The sequence below is a fragment of the Cheilinus undulatus genome, linkage group 17 (genome assembly GCF_018320785.1).
Source record: "Cheilinus undulatus linkage group 17, ASM1832078v1, whole genome shotgun sequence".
NCBI classification, from domain to species: Eukaryota; Metazoa; Chordata; class Actinopteri; order Labriformes; family Labridae; genus Cheilinus; species Cheilinus undulatus.
The window spans coordinates 38,178,656-38,195,009 of NC_054881.1; the positions used below are offsets into that span (position 1 = coordinate 38,178,656).

The 16,354-nt window shown below is 40.6% G+C and overlaps 1 protein-coding gene across 1 annotated transcript in view; it reads left to right on the forward strand.

Moving 5' to 3' along the window:
• dcc (DCC netrin 1 receptor) overlaps positions 1–16,354 on the forward strand; it is a 326,580-nt gene that overhangs the window by 88,342 nt on the left and 221,884 nt on the right. The window contains exons 6-7 of the mRNA XM_041810331.1: positions 2,815–2,969; positions 3,054–3,174. Of these exons, the coding sequence (XP_041666265.1) occupies positions 2,815–2,969; positions 3,054–3,174 (276 nt within the window). The remainder of the gene's footprint in view (positions 1–2,814; positions 2,970–3,053; positions 3,175–16,354) is intronic.

Below are 16,354 nucleotides of genomic sequence, written 5' to 3' on the forward strand. Positions count from 1 at the left end.
GAAATCAGACTTTTTCATTCACTTTTTTTTTTTTGCTGAAGAAGACTGTTGGTACCATCTGATTGGAGTCATATTTGCATGAATTAAAGGTCTTTTTAGGCTAGCATTCTCTCTCTTTTTAGCTTGCATTTTTGAGAGTTCTCAAAGGTTCTCAAAGGTTCTCAATATGGTTGAGGTCAGGGGAGGATGGGGGCCACACCATGAGTTTCTCTCCTTTTACACCCATAGCAGCCAATGACACAGAGGTATTCTTTGTAGTATGAGATGGTGCATTGTCGTGCATGAAGATCATTTTGCTACAGAAGGCATGGTTCTTCTTTTTGTATCATGGAAGAAAGTGGTTGGTCAGAAACTCTATATACTTTGCCGAGGTCATTTTCACACCTTCAGGGACCCTAAAGGGGCCTACCAGCCCTCTCTCCATGATTCCAGTCCAAAACATGGTTTCTCAACCTTGGGGTGGGGACCCGATTGGGAGTCGCAAGACACTGAAAGGGGGTCACCAGATTCCCTAAAAAAAAACTAAGAATATTTTTTAAATTACACTGTTACCGTTTTACACCAATTTTAACCCATTTTCATCAATTTTCCCATCAATATTAACACATTTTTGCCATTTAACACCTATTTTTGTCAATTTTAAACTCTTTCCACCACTAGTGGCAAAAGGGAATTCAAAAGTGGCTGAAATGGCTTTAAATTGGCTAAAATGTTTGGAAATTTGGTGGAAAAAATTGAATTGAATTGAATAATTGATATTACCTGGAAAGAAAGAGTTAACTAAGAAAGAGAAAAGAGGCAGATATTTGCAGAAATTGGTTAAACTAGCAAAAAATGGCATTTTAGATAGTGAAATGTGGGTAAAATGGGAAAAATTGGGTGCATAAAAAGTGGGTTAGTGGGTAGAAACATTTTTTGGCACTTTTAAACCAATTCTTGCCACTTAAGATTAATGTTGCCTCTGTTGACCCATTATTAGCACTAATAACCCATTTTTGTCTATTTTAAACCGTATCCATAACTTTTTTTCTGCCTGGTTTGACACTTCTAAACTAATTATTATTATCTGTTAACCCCCTTTCTACACCACTTTCTACCCATTTTAAACACAGTTAACCCATTTCTACTAGTTTATATCAATATTTCATTCCATTCCTCCTAATTTCCACCAATTTTTTTTTTAACTTTGAAGCCATTTCACCCACTTTTTAATCCCTTTTTACCACTTTCTCTGCCCATTTTTGCCACTTTAACCCTATTTGGTTATTTTTTGTCCCCTGTGTCTCATTTTTTGCCACATTAAACCCATTTATGTTTTTTAACAATCCAATTTCACCACCTTTTTACTATCTTTTGCCATTATAAACCAATTTTAGCAATTTTAACCATTTAAATTATGTTTTCAACAAAAGTTTTTTCATCTAAAGAAGGATAAACAAATAATTTTCACAGCTTAACTTCACAATGGACAATGATTTCTCTGACCTCCATGGGCCCCATGGGTTCAACCACCTTCAGGTACAGCAGTTGAGAAGCACTGGTCTTCTCAACCTTTTCAGCCCGCAACCGCCAAAATAAAGGTGCCAGAGACCAGGGACCCCTGCTGTACCTGAAGGTGGTTGAACCCAGCCATGCACATTCAAGAATAGTGATGTGCAGACAAGGCCGCCCATTAGGGGGGAAAAATAGGAGAGCTTTCTGTGGCCCAGCCAAATTGGGGGCCAGCAAAATCATGGTCCATTGTAAAGTTAAGCTGTGGTATATGTTTATCAAAGAAACAAATATATTTTTGAAGTCATTTGAGTAGTGAGTAGCCCTCTTAAAAATGTTAATCCGTTTGCTTAAAACAGAATTAAAATACCTTAAAAATAGCTAAAATTGGTTAAAAATGGAAAAAAAAAAACCTGCCAGGAAAGGTGGTGAAATAAGAGTAATTAAAGTGGCAGAAATGGGTTAGAAGTGCCAAAAAGTGGCAGAAAAATAACCAAATATGGCAAAATGGGTTAAAGTGGCAAAAATAGGCATATTAAGTGGTAAAGAGGGATTATTAGTGACCACAATGTGCCAACGGAGCCAACAATAGGTGGAGAGTGGTAAGATTTGGTTTAGACGTGCCAAAAACAGTCAAAAACTAAGTGTGGAAAGGGTTTAAAACTGACAAAAAATGGGTTTTAAGTGGCAAAAATGTGTTAAAATTTGGCAAAATTGGTGTAAAGTGGCAACAGAGTAATAAAGAAATAGTTTTTTAAGGCATCTGGAGACCCCATTTCTGTGTCTCGTGACCCGCAATGGGGTCCCGACCCCAACATTGACAACCCCTGGTCTACAGTACTTTCTGGGTGGGTAGCAGGGTTGCCATGAGCCCCTGGTTTGTCTAAAGTTTATCTTTGCACATGCCATTCTAACAACATCAACAACAGCCTTTTTTTGTGATGAGACTAAATGAAAAAAAAAAAAATCCCTGTAGCTCATCAGAAAAGACACCATGAATGAACTTGACTTTGCCGGTTCTTCACTCTTTCATTGTCTTAATTGCTACCTTCTGATTATAAACTGATTGTTTGCAAAATTAGCAGAAAGCTGCAGATAAAAACCTGTAAACCTCAGATGACAACAAGACGTGTAATGATCCACGGAGGCTAATGAGATCAGACACATTCTGCTCCTCAGTAATAAGCTCAGGACTCAGATTGTAATTATCTTAATCACTTTATAATCAAGCAAGGTTGGTGCAGAAACTCACAAATGTGGAAGAATCCTGAAGGAAAGCAGACAAATGTTCCTAGCAATGACAACGTGTTGTTTATTCTGCAGTGCCGCCTCAGTTCCTGAACTACCCCACCAACACGTACGCCTACGAGTCCACGGACATCGAGCTGGAGTGTGCTGTGACAGGAAATCCTCCGCCCACCGTCCGCTGGATAAAGAACGGAGAGGAAGTCATCCCCAGCGATTATTTTCAGATCGTGGTGAGTCCAGTAGAAATGTCCCAGTCATGAAATATTTAACACTGAATGCCTAAAGCTAAATGTGTGCTTTTGTGCGTTTCTCAGGATGGCAGTAACCTCCAGATTCTGGGTTTGGTGAAGTCGGATGAAGGATTTTATCAGTGTGTCGCTGAAAACTCGGCAGGAAGCTCACAGGCAATGGCTCAGCTGCTGCTCCGAGAGCCAGGTAGGAGCTCATACACATAAACACAAAAACAGCTGATACATGTGGCGTTGGTGTCATCGATAAACACGCCTCGCTGTCATCACCTATTACCTCCACTGCTGCCATGATTTTATTTCTGTTTGACTTGTTGATTTTCCTCTGGCATCTGTTGATTTCCAGCTTTGTGTTGTCAGTATTTTGTTTTCTTTTTGCATTTTTCCGCTGGTATTAGACATGTGAAATGAAATATTACAGCTGACAGATTACAAAAGTTGTTAGTTAATGAGTCCTCAGCTTAGACTCCTACCTTCCAATTTGAGTTGACTGTAACCCCCATCCAGCCCTTTTGGGATAAACTGGAACAGATTGTGAGCCAGGCCTTCTTGTCCAACATCAGTGCCTCACCTCATAAATGCTCTACAGAATGAATGGGCAAACATTCCTACTGAAACATGACGAGTAGAGGCTGTTATAGATGCATAAGGAGGGCCAACTCTACATTAAAGTACAGTCATAGACAAAAGTATTGGCATCCCTGCAAATTTTTTTCAGAAAATACACCATTTCTCCCAAAATTGTTGCAATTACAAATGTTTTTGGTATGCACATGTTTGTTTCCTTTATGTGCATTGAAGCAACACAAAAAATCTGAAGAAAAAAGCCAAAATTGACATAATTTTTCACAAAACTCAAAAAAATGGGCCGGACAAAATTGTTGGCACCCCAACTTAATATTTGGTTGCACACCCTTGCTAAAAAAATAACTGAAACCAATCACTTTCTGTAACAATCTACACGCTCCTTCCACCTTTCAACTGGAATTTTGGACCACTCTTCTTTTGCAAACTGCTCCAGGTCTCTCAGATTTGAAGGGTGCTTCTTTCAACATTTGTAATTGCAACAATTTCTGGGGGAAATGGTGTATGTTCTGAAAAATTTCCAGGGCTGCCAATACTTTCCTCCATGACTGTACATGGATTTGAATTCAGTGCCATTACAATCCCTGTTGGTGTAATGGTCAAAGACTTTTGTCCACAAAGTGTACATTAAAAACTTTTTTTACTATAGCTCTGCAGAAATGTGTTCCAACAGTTTTCCAAACATGTTGAAATAGTGTTTTTGGTCAAATGTATGCCTTTCTCACACCTGCCGAATGAGCCTCCGTGTTTTTCTAAACATGAATTACGTGCGAATGCATCTGAATCACCTGAACTACAACAATGAGCAGTGAGTCAGTGAGCATTTCCCTGCATGCTTTGCTCCTGTTGTGTAGCTCAGCTTGAGTTTGAGTCACAGCTGAGAGAACAGCAGGAGCCGCCGCGCTCTGGCAGCCTCCCTGTTTGTTGTGTTGTGTCGTTGTTTGTGCCTGGGTTAAAATTCAGTTAGTCATGTGGTCTGACAGCAGTTACTGCCATCTGATGCACGCACGCATACAAACGCACAGACCCCGGAACACAGACAGAGGCAGACATGAATATATGAAGAGCTCAGCCAGTCTGCAGAGCGTCTGAGTCAGCACAATAAAACCACTCTGCATCTAAACGGACCAGCAGCTTTGTGCCTCTGTGTGTTTGTGAGGATTACAGAGGCCAGCAAAAGTGACTACAGTAGTTTCAGACGGTAGTTTATTATTTATTATAATTGCTGTGATCATGCAGTCTGCAGATCTTGTTTATATGCAACCTGAATGGTCTGTATCTGATAATGAAATCATTTGTTGCTGCCAAAATCAACACTCCCTTAATTGCAAATGCTCCCCAGCAGTGAAAATAAATCTTGAAGCAGCACCTTTAGCAATGGTTATTAATCTGGCCAACAGCTTCTCCAAAGAATGGCCTCCTCTATGCTGAAATTTGTTACTCAGAGCAACTTTAATAGCCACTAAAAAAGTTTTGTCCCAGACAGGAAGTGCTAATACACTCAGCCACATCATTTTGTCAGTTATTCATTCACTGACCAACCACTGGGCCCATCTACTGTTCCTGGACTATTTGTCTACTCTCTGTCTGACACAGCTGTGTCTCATTTGTAAATACACAGGTTTTATTTTTGTCTTTGTCTGGATTTTAAATTTCTGCTTTAATGTTAGCATGTGCTTTTCAAAAATGACCGTGAGGACCAACCCATCACAAAACAAAACAGATAAAAAAAGTCTAAGCTTTAAAATGTAATAAATGGCCACCAATAGAAATAAATAACTGACAAACATATTATCTTCCCTGACTAGCATACCCACTCCATAACAAGCTAACTAACTGGAGTTTAAGGTTTGACCTTCTTGACTCACTTATACATAAGGAAAAAAAAAACACCCAAGCCAAATATACTGTACCAGATATTAAACTAATGGGCAAACAAACTTACTAACTAAAAAATGAAGAAACAAATGAAGAAATCAACCAATTAACAAATGTACAAAAAATCAGATGAACACACTCATGGACACATGCATAAATAAAACAAGCCGACTCACAAACCAACTACGTAGCTAACTAACATAACTCGCAAACTAACCAACAAATGAACAATAAACAAATTAACTAACAAACTAGCAAACCAACCAACTACCTAACCAACAAATGAATGAATGAATGAACAAATGAACCAACCAACAACCAAACCCATAAACTCACTAATAAAGCAGAATCTGAATGAAAGAACAAACAAAACTACAAACCAGCAACTAAATAACTAAATAACTAACTGACCGACTGACTGTCTGAACAAATGTGTAAATGAACAAAATAACCAACCAACCACCTAACAAACTAATTAACAGGTGTATGAATGAACTTTCCAACCAACCAACAAGCTAACTGACTAAGGGAAGACCAACCAACCAACCAACCAACCAACCAACCAACCAACAGTCTGACTGACAATGGAAAGGAAACAACATCCAACTAATAAACCCACGAACTGATCAACCAACCAAGCACCTAACAAACTAAGTAACAGGTGTATGAATAAACTTTCCAACCAACCAACAATCTAACTGACTAAGGGAAGACCAACCAACTGACCAACCAACAATCTGCGAGGCAAATGAAAAACCAGCCAACAATCTAACTAAGGAAAGAAAACAATATCCGACTAATCAACCCACTAACTGATCAACCAACCAAGCACCTAACAAACTTATTAAAAGACATATTAATGAACGAATTAACCAACCAGCAATCTTAGTGACAAACACACCAACCAACTAACCAACAATCTAACTAATGGAGGAATAAGGACTTCCTCAGCGACCAACCACAGAGAGTCAGAGTAGGGCCCCACCTCTCCACAGCACTCAGCCTCAACACCATGTGTACTGAGCCCCCCTGCTCTACACTCTCTACACATTTGACTGCACCCCCACCCACCCAGGCAACTCCATCGTGAAGTACGCAGACGACATGACAGTGGTCGGGCTCATCTCAGGGGGAGATGAATCTGCGTACAGGGATGAGGTCAAAAAACTGTCATCATGGTGCAGCATCAACAACCTGGTCCTCAACACAACTAAGACTAAAGAAATAAGAGTGGACTTCAGGAGAAACAGATCTGACCCTCAGCCCATACACATTAACGGGGACTTTGTGGAGAGGGTCTCGGACTTTAAGTTCCTGGGCCTGCACCTGAAAAAGGCCCAGCAGTGACTCCACTTCCTGAGGGTCCTGAAGAGCAACGCCCTGGCCAAGGAGCTGCTGGTGTCTTTTTACAGATGCTCCGCTGAAAATGTACTAGCATACTGCATCCCAGTGTGGTTCTCCAGCTGCACTGCTCAACAGAAGACAGCTCTCCACAGGGTCATCAACACAGCACAGAAAATCACAGGCTGTGCTCTCCTCTCCTTAGAGAAGCTGTTCAGGTCCTGCTGCCACAGGAAGGCCCTGGGCATCCTGAAGGACTCATCCCACCCAGCACATCACCTGTTCCAACTGCTATCCTCAGGAAGACGGTTCAGGACAATAAGAACCAAAACTAACAGACTAAAAAACAGTACATATCCTAGGGCAGTTTCAATATGAAATGAGAAACTGCTCAAGCACTAAATCGAACTGCAAAAACAATTTCATAGTACGTTGTACAATGACAATAAAATGAATGAAATGATATGAATGAAATGAAATAAACACGACGTCCAACCAACCAACAGTCTCACAATGGAAAACACAAAACAACCAACCATTTAACCTACTTACAAACTAACAACCTTACAAACTAATCAACAAAACTATGAAATAATGGCACAACCAACCAACCAACCAATCAACAGTCTGACTATGAAAAAAACTAAACCCACTGACCCACAATCTAACTGATGAAGGAACAAAGAAAACATCCAGCCAACCAACAATCTAACTGAGAAATAAGAAAACACAACATCCAACCAACCGCCTGACAAAAAAAACAACCAACCAACCAACCCTCTAACTTACTGACTACCCCACTGTCAGACAAACATACATCCTGAAACAGTGAACTTTTCAGAGGTGTGTGTTTGAGAACAGCCTACAGCATCACTGGTTAACTAACTATGTAACCAGCTGATCAAAAGTCTGATAGCAGTAGTTCAGTAACTATTCAGCAACAGTCTTCTTTCTTTCTTTCTTGCTTTCCTGTTTCCTCTCCCTTTCTCATCTCTTTGTCTCTACTTTAATCACTGTTTGCCTCCTCTCCCCTGATCCAGCAGCACAGATGGCACAACACACTCACACATAAACACTCACACACATAAACACTCACACACTGGCTCACTGAGACATTAAGAGGGTCAGATGGCTGGTGTTATCGCTTGGTTACTATCGCCACAGGATCCCAGCATCCCAGCAGGCTCACAGCGGCCAATCAGACATTCCCACGAGAAATCACGGCGGGAGAGTGTGTGTGGGTGTGTGTGATTGTCAGCATACCACCTTGTTACCCTTGGCGATGCCAGGCCCCCTGATACCTGGAGTGTCTCTTTACCCTCACATTGACACACCAACACTCCCACACACACACACCTATCCCTCTCTCTCTCTCTCTCTCTCTCAGTGCTTCAGCATGCATGTCTATGAGTAAATCTTTCACTCTGCTAAATCACACTTAGACACTCTCAGGGTGTAGCTGAGTGGTTTCATTAATGCAGAACACATGCAGGAGCTGATACCATTCAGATCCACACACAGGGGTCTTAACATCTCATAGATTTTTTTTTCTTTGTTTTGTGCTGCTCACATAATCCTCTCTCACAAACACAACCACTCATGCTCATCAGAATCTAAATTATCTTATGAAGCAGCACTGCCTTACTCTGAACATTGTCAGGCACTACTGCGGCTAGAAAGCATCGTCATGATTTCAAATTCTCAAGGGTTAGCTTTCAAATCATGTCTGCTCGACTGTCATAGTCTTTCCTGAGACTGTGATGACTGGCTGATCTACAGTGGCTAACTGAAGGCTGCAGAGTTGGACTGGATGGTGTATCTTTTAGCCTTGACTGTGATGTGCATATGCCCCATAGTCACATCAGAAGACTGATGCATGTGCAGGCTCAGTGTGTCCTTGACATGAAAGACTACAGGTGACTTCGCTTCTTACATCGGCATGATGAGGCGATCTTATGTGGCCCACAAACTCTGCACGCTCCATGTCCCTAGCGTTGCATTCACACTACCTCCAACTGATGGCTGCAGATGGAGGCGAGATCACAAGATCACAGAAGAACTTTGAGTTCTCGCGGGAATTGCGAGATCTCACAATAATAGCATGTCCAGTGTGAGATTAGCATGAAAACAGCAGGTTATTTTGTCTTTCTGAGGCTGAATTACTGTCATAATTTTCTCTATATTTTTATACTTCTTATATATTCTATATTGCCAAAAGTATTCGCTCACCTGCCTTGACTCGCATATGAACTTAAGTGACATCCCATTCTTAATCCATAGGGTTTAAATGACATCGGTCCACCCTTTGCAGCTATAACAGCTTCAACTCTTCTGGGAAGGCTTTCCACAAGGTTTAGGAGTGTGTTTATGGGAATTTTTCACCATTCTTCCACAAGTGCATTTGTGAGGTCACACACTGATGTTGGACGAGGTCTGGCTCTCAGTCTCCGCTCTAATTCATCCCAAAGGTGTTCTATCAGGTTGAGGTCAGGACTCTGTGCAGGCCAGTCAAGTTCATCCACACCAAACTCTCTCATCCATGTCTTTATGGACCTTGCTTTGTGCACTGGTGTACAGGCATGTTGGAACAGGAAGGGGCCATCCCCAAACTGTTCCCACAAAGTTGGGAGCATGGAATTGTCCAAAATCTCTTGGTAAGCTGAAGCATTCAGAGTTCCTTTGACTGGAACTAAGGGGCCAAGCCCAGCTCCTGAAAAACAAGCCCACACCATAATCCCCCCTCCACCAAACTTTACACTTGGCACAATGCAGCCAGACGAGTACTGTTCTCCTGGCAACCACCAAATCCAGACACGTCCAATAGATTGCCAGATTATGAAGCGTGATTCGTCACCAGAGAATGTGTCTCCACTGCTCTAAAGTCCAGTGGCAGCGTGCTTTACACCACTGCATCCGACACTTTGCATTGCACTTGGTGATGTATGGCTTGGATGCAGCTGCTCAGCCATGGAAACCCATTCCATGAAGCTCTCTCCGCACTGTTCTTGAGCTAATCTGAAGGCCACATGAGGTTTGGAGGTGTGTAGCGATTAACTCTGCAGAACCACTATGCGTCTCAGCATCCGCTGACCCCGCTCTGTCATTTTACGTGGCCTACCACTTCGTGGCTGAGTTGCTGTCGTTCCCAATGGCTTCCACTTTGTTATAATACCACTGACAGTTGACTATGGAATATTTAGGATCAAGGAAATTTCACCACTGGACTTGTTGCACAGGTGGCATCCTATCACAGTGCCACATTGGAATTCACTGAACACCTGAGAGCGAGCCATTCTTTCACAAATGTTTGTAGAATCAGTCTGCATGCCTAGGTGCTTGATTTTATACACCTGTGGCCATGGAAGTGATTGGAACACCTGATTTCAATTATTTTAATGGGTGAGTGAATACTTTTGGCAATATAGTGTAGGTAAGTGATCAATCTGCTTTATGTGGATTGATGCAGTTTTGCAGTGTACTCCACTAAAATAGCCTTTCTTTAGCTATTATTCTCAAGTGTAGCAGAGTGGGGTTCTGCTTCTGGTCTCCGTGTGTGCTGTGGAATTGCTAAGATTGACTAAAGGGGAAGCAGTTTGCTCTGGAGTGAGCTTCACATGCAGATCACTGCACAAACACTGTGGTTTTTGAGGGTGGGTGTATTCCTGCTATCACCAGCACCTTGTCCTGGTGCTCTTTAGCACAGTAATTGACATGGATGTGGTGTTATTGTGCATGTTACACATGCATGTGTGTGCCGCAGTATGGTAGACTGATGGTGCACAGTGACGGACCTCTGAGACTGCTCTCTATATTACTTGAATATCAATCAGTAAACTTGTTTTTGTTTTGCTGATAAATTTTTCAAGTAAAAGTATAAAAAATATTTTAATTCTCAATAATCTACATTCAGTACCCAATCATGACAAGGTTAAAAAATTGATTCAAATTAATTGAAAATAAAACAATGGAAATATCACATTGATTTAAAAAGTCAGAGCCTTTGCAAAACACTGTAAATGTAGCTCAGGTTTCCTTTCAAATGAAATCGATTGGTCCTGATTAGGAAAGGCACACACCTCTCTATAGAAGGCCTCACAGCTGACAAGGATATCAGAGCAAAAACCAAGCCATGAGGTCAAGAGAACTGCCTGCAGAGCTCAGACAGGACTGTTGACAGGCACAGATCTGAGGAAGTTCTGCTGGATTGAAGGTTCCCAAGAGCTCAATGGCCTCCAGGATTCTTAAATGGAAGACTAGTTTAGTACATCCCAGACTCTACCAAGAGTGGTCGCTGGGGCCAAACTGAGTAATCGGCGGAGAAAGGTCTTGGTAAAAAAGGAGCCAAAGAACCAGATGGTCAATCTGACTGAGCTCCAGAGATCCTGTGTGGAGATAGGACAAAGCTCCAGAAGGACAACCATCACTGCAGTTGTTTTGGCTTCATCTTGATTTTATGGCAGAGTGGCTAGAACAAAGCCTCTCCTCAGTGCAGAACACATGAAATCCTGCATTGTGAGTTTTTCCAAGCCAGCTTTTCCACAGTGAAAGGCTGCAGTGATGGTTGTCCTTCTTCATCTCCACCCAGGATCTCTAGTGCTCAGTCAGAGTGACCATCAGGTTCTTGGTCCCCTCTCTAAGGCTCTTCTTCCCAGATTGTGACCGGCTCATGGAAGAGTCCTGGTTGTGCCAAACATCTTCCATTGAGGAGGCCACTGTGCTCCTGGGAACCTTCAATCAATCCAGCAGAACTTCCCCGGATCTTTGCCTGTCAACAGTCCTGCAGCTCTGCAGTTCCTTTGACCTCATGGCATAAACACTGTGGGTTGTGAGGCCTTCTGGCCCTTATGAATCATGTCCACAGGTGGACTCCAATCAAGGTGTAGAAACATCTCTGCAAAGATCAGAGAAATGGGAGGAACCTGAGCTACATTTACAATGTTTCTGCAAAGAGTCTCACTATTTATGTGACACTTAGAGGGCATTTGTAGCCTAGTGGTCATGTCCACGCTCTTGTTCTCCTTTTCCAACTCTTTCCTGTGCCCTTTGTCTCCAATAAAAGTTAGTTAGCGATGAAGAGCGGCAGCTGAGCAGGACACCAACACAGTGAGCTTTCTTTAATTCAGTTATGTTCCAGAGTTTCTGCCTGAGGTCAGGATCGTGTCTGATGAAAGCAGCAGAGAGGTTAGATATTTGTATTTCTTTATCTAGGTTGAAGTTCCTGCTTAGTTTTTATATTTGACTAGTGTGAGTGGTTTGATCTGACCGACAGATTAAAAGAAGAGGTGAATAGTGTTAAATTTTAATTTATTCATGAATGAGTTGCCCCCATCCCTCTCTCTCTCTCTCTCTCTCTCTCTCTCTCTCTCTCTCTCTCTCTCTCTCTGTTTTAAAGTCTCCTCAGTCCTCTCTCATCCCCTCTGCAGTGCGGTCTCCCTGAAATCCTGGTCCGGATCTGAGAGCTGGATCAGGATGGAACATCAGACCAACTGAAACATCACGTCCTCCTGTTGAACCCCGTCTTCTCTTTCATCTTCTCCTCTGTCCCTCCTCTCCTCCTCCCCGTTTCATCCATTCATCTTCCCTCTCTTATATTTCATGCTGGACAGCGGAGTTTCCGTCTTTAATCTCCTTCCTCTCTTTTCATCAGGCTGAAAAGTGCCTGCAAGTCTGAATTCAGGGCAAAAAAGTGGTCCAGAATGAAACAAACCCCTTTTTAATATTTATTCTCTCAGTGAGATGTGCAGTGTGATTATTGATGAATTATTAAATATTGTCACAGATTCAGGAGCTGAGACTCTGACTGTGTGTCTATGGAAGAGTCTGGAGCACAAATGAACGAGGTGTCATTACTTGAAGGTCAGGACACAAACATCACACACTCATCCATCCAGCCTTGCAGAGCTTGTTCCTTTCCTCTTCCTCTGTTCCTTTTTTGCTTCATTAGTCTTGTTTCTTTTCCCCTCCTTTTAAACTTTGTTTCCTTCTTCTCTTGTCCTATTTTCTTTCCCCTCTCTTGTTCTCTTTCCTTTTACTTTCTTATTTACCATTTCCCTTCTCTATTTTCTTCTTTATTTTCTTTATTTCCCCCCGGCCCGTCTTTCTGTGTCCTTTTTCTCGTCTGTTTGTTGTTTCCTTGTTCCCTACATTTTTCTCTGTCATTGTTAGCACTTATTTCTTTGATCTTGTTTCCTTCTTGTAACTCTTCCTCTTCCTAATTCCATATTTGCTTCCTTTTTTTCCCTCCATTTATCCTGTTACCTTTTCATTTCATCTTATAGCCTTGTTTCCTTCTACTTAAGGGATGTCAAAGTTAAGGCCCCGGGGCCAAATCTGGCCCGTGGTATGGTAATAGCCGGCCCACGTGATCATATTTTTGTTTTAACTGGTCCACCGGTATGAGGTCTGCATATTCCCTCCAGTATAACAAAGTCAACTTAACCTTGATGATTTAAAATCTCTTTGTTGAGTCAGAGAACATTGAAAAGTGAAGAGTTAAATTAATTAGACTCAGATGTCAGGGATGTGGGACAATAAATACATTTGTGTTTTCATTTCAAATTTAAACTCATGATTTTGAATCATCACATATTAAGAATTATAAAATTCATATTTTTAAAAATTTTATCTTGTATTTTGACCTTTTAAACCTTTTGTATCTAATTTTTTTTATACCTTTAAAAGTCACAATTTTGAATTTCATCACATACCAAAAAAATCCAGACCAAAAAAATCTCATGATTTGACATTTTTTCACATATTATGACCTCTAAAGGCATGATTTTGACTTTTTATCTAATATCTTGACCTTTTAAATCCATAATTTTAGTTTTTAAGTCATATTTAGACCTTTACAATGCCTAACTTTCGCTTTTATGAATAATGTTATATTTTGACCTTTAGGACTCAGTTTTCACATTTTTGACTCGTATTTTGACCTTTAGGACTCATGATTTCAAATTTCATCTCATTTTTTTGACTTCTTAAAGTCATGGTTTTGAACTTCATCTAGTTTTTGACCTTTTTAACTTGTGATTTTGAATGTCATCACATATTTAGATGTATAAACTCATCATTTTTAAATTTTATCTCATATTTTGAACTTTTAAACTCATGATTTTGATTTTGATCAGTTTTTTATGCCTTTAAAAGTGACAATTTTGGATTTCATCACATACTTAGACCTAAAAATCTCATGATTTGACATTTTATTAATTATTACGACCTTTAAAATAGTTTAGATATAGATTTTTTCTAATTTTTGAACCTTGAAAACTCATGATTTGATTTTATAAAACAGAATTTACCTTTAAAAGCCACAGTTTTGAACTTCATTATATACTAAGACCTAAAATCTCATGATTTTGATTTTTATCAAGTATTATGACCTTTAAAAGTCATGAGTTTGACTTTTATCTCATTTTTTTACCTTTTTAATTCCTGATATTAACGCTCTATCTCATGTTGTTGCCTTGTAAAACCTTACATATACTGTTAATTTTGTGTTTTGACCTTTTGAGTTTGACTTTTTATCTCGGATTTTGAGTCTTGGGACTTATCATTTTGACTTTTTAAAATCTCAGAATCATTTATCATCAAGTTTTCCCCCCATAATTTATAACAGGTGAAAATAAAGTTGACAGTTTATGGTCAGATGTTGACCCTGTTAGGCTCTCAGGTTAGACCTAAATCCAGAATCCAGCCCCTGCTGCTGTTGAGTTTGACACACTTTTTCTACTTAACACATAATAACATGATTTAATTCTTTGCCTCGTTTCATCCTTTATGCTTCTGCTTCCTTGTTCCCTCCATTTTCCATCCTTCACTCTTTCCTTATCTCCTTCAGTTTCATAATTTCTTTACTTCCAAATTTGATGTTGGTTTCCTGTTTCCTCCTTGCTTTCTTCCCTGTTTCTTCCCTTATCCTTCCATGTTGCAGTCACATTTCTGTCCTTGATGAATCTTTCTCCTCATCACCTTTGGTGCCTGTCTCTCTGTGCTTTTTTTCTCCTTGTCTCTTCAGACGTTCTTCTTCTCCTAATTGCTTCCTTTGCTCTTTAATTGTTTCCATCCTTCCCTCCGTCTGAACCTTTTGTTGTAATTTGCAGCAGCCCGTCGTGCCGCCGTCTCTCACATTGAGCTGTTTTTATTGGACCTCTCAGACTCTCCCGTCGTCTGAACCACCCTGCTGAGTTTTTACCTCTCTGTTCTCACCGTTCATGCTCTGATTTGGTTTCTCTCTGGTCTGGACCCGTCACGTTGTTCAATAATTTTAATGTCTCAAACCGTCTGCCTCGTGATTAAATGTTAGCTGGACTTGCACTGCACCGGTTCATTTGCTTCCTCACCAATTGCAAACCACGGATGCTGATGAAATTGGAAATGAAATTGTTATTGTGCTCTACATAATTATGATACAGAAACAAAACATTTGAATGGTCTGCTGCATAATCATTGTAGTGAACCTGTAATCATTTTAGTTGCATTCATACAGCCCTGATAGTGTTTGCTTATTAATATCCCATCAGTGCCAACAATGCTGTCTGTTACTCGTTGTTCTATTTGGGCTGCTTTAGTTTATTTAAGAGGAATATGTTTATCTGAAGGGCACTGGTACTTTTTCCCCAATCATATTTAGTATTAGTATCGATAACATAGATGACATTTTTAGCACGATTTGACTTTCCAGGGAGTGCACAGCTAGAAACCACCATATGGATAGAAACATTTATGAAAATATGTATTGAAAACAATAAAATTAATTCAAAAGCAATCAATCCATAGTAGGATGAATCTGAATATGAGGGTGCAACAAGTTTCATGCTATAAAGGAGGAGGCTGGGGTGGAGGAGGTGAAGCTTTGCCAGCAGTAGTGTGGTGCATCAGCGTTAATGCATGCAGGGATTATTGAGAAGTACCTCATATGTAAATACACCACTGTGTTGAGAGGAAGAGCTGTGATTGGCTGTGGGAGCTGGGAGGTGATAATTGGGATCAGCTGGCCATCAGCTGATCATGACTGGGTGTTTATATTATTCACCTACTTCAAGTCAGTATTCAGTAGATGCACTTTTGGCTGCAATTACAGTTGCCCTTTTCAAGTCCAGCCACAAATTTTCTATCGGATTGAGGTCTGGGCTTTGACTCGACCACTCCACAGCATTCCCCTTGTTGTCTTAAACCCTTAGAGCTCACGCGGCACTAGCACAGCTCTTAATAAATTACTTGGTAACGTTTGACAGCTGTTTTTTTCATCTGAAAGCTCTCCGTTGTGCCTTTCTAATTCTGTTCTCCAAGCATTCATAGCTCTTACAGAACATTTTCTTGTGAGTCCTGATAACTTTTGAACCATAAGTCATAGAAAGCTGACTTTCTTGTTGCTAGTTTGCTATCCTCGATGTCTCCATAGCCCTAAAGGACGCTGTTCTAGCGAGCATGGAACTTCACTGATTTTTTCGGGGTCTTTACAGATTGAATCCAGATTGTTAGGTACAATAATAAGCATCTTTTTTTCCATTTCTAATCCATTTTTGATCACTTACTTTGACTTTTTGCCGAGGGCGTCA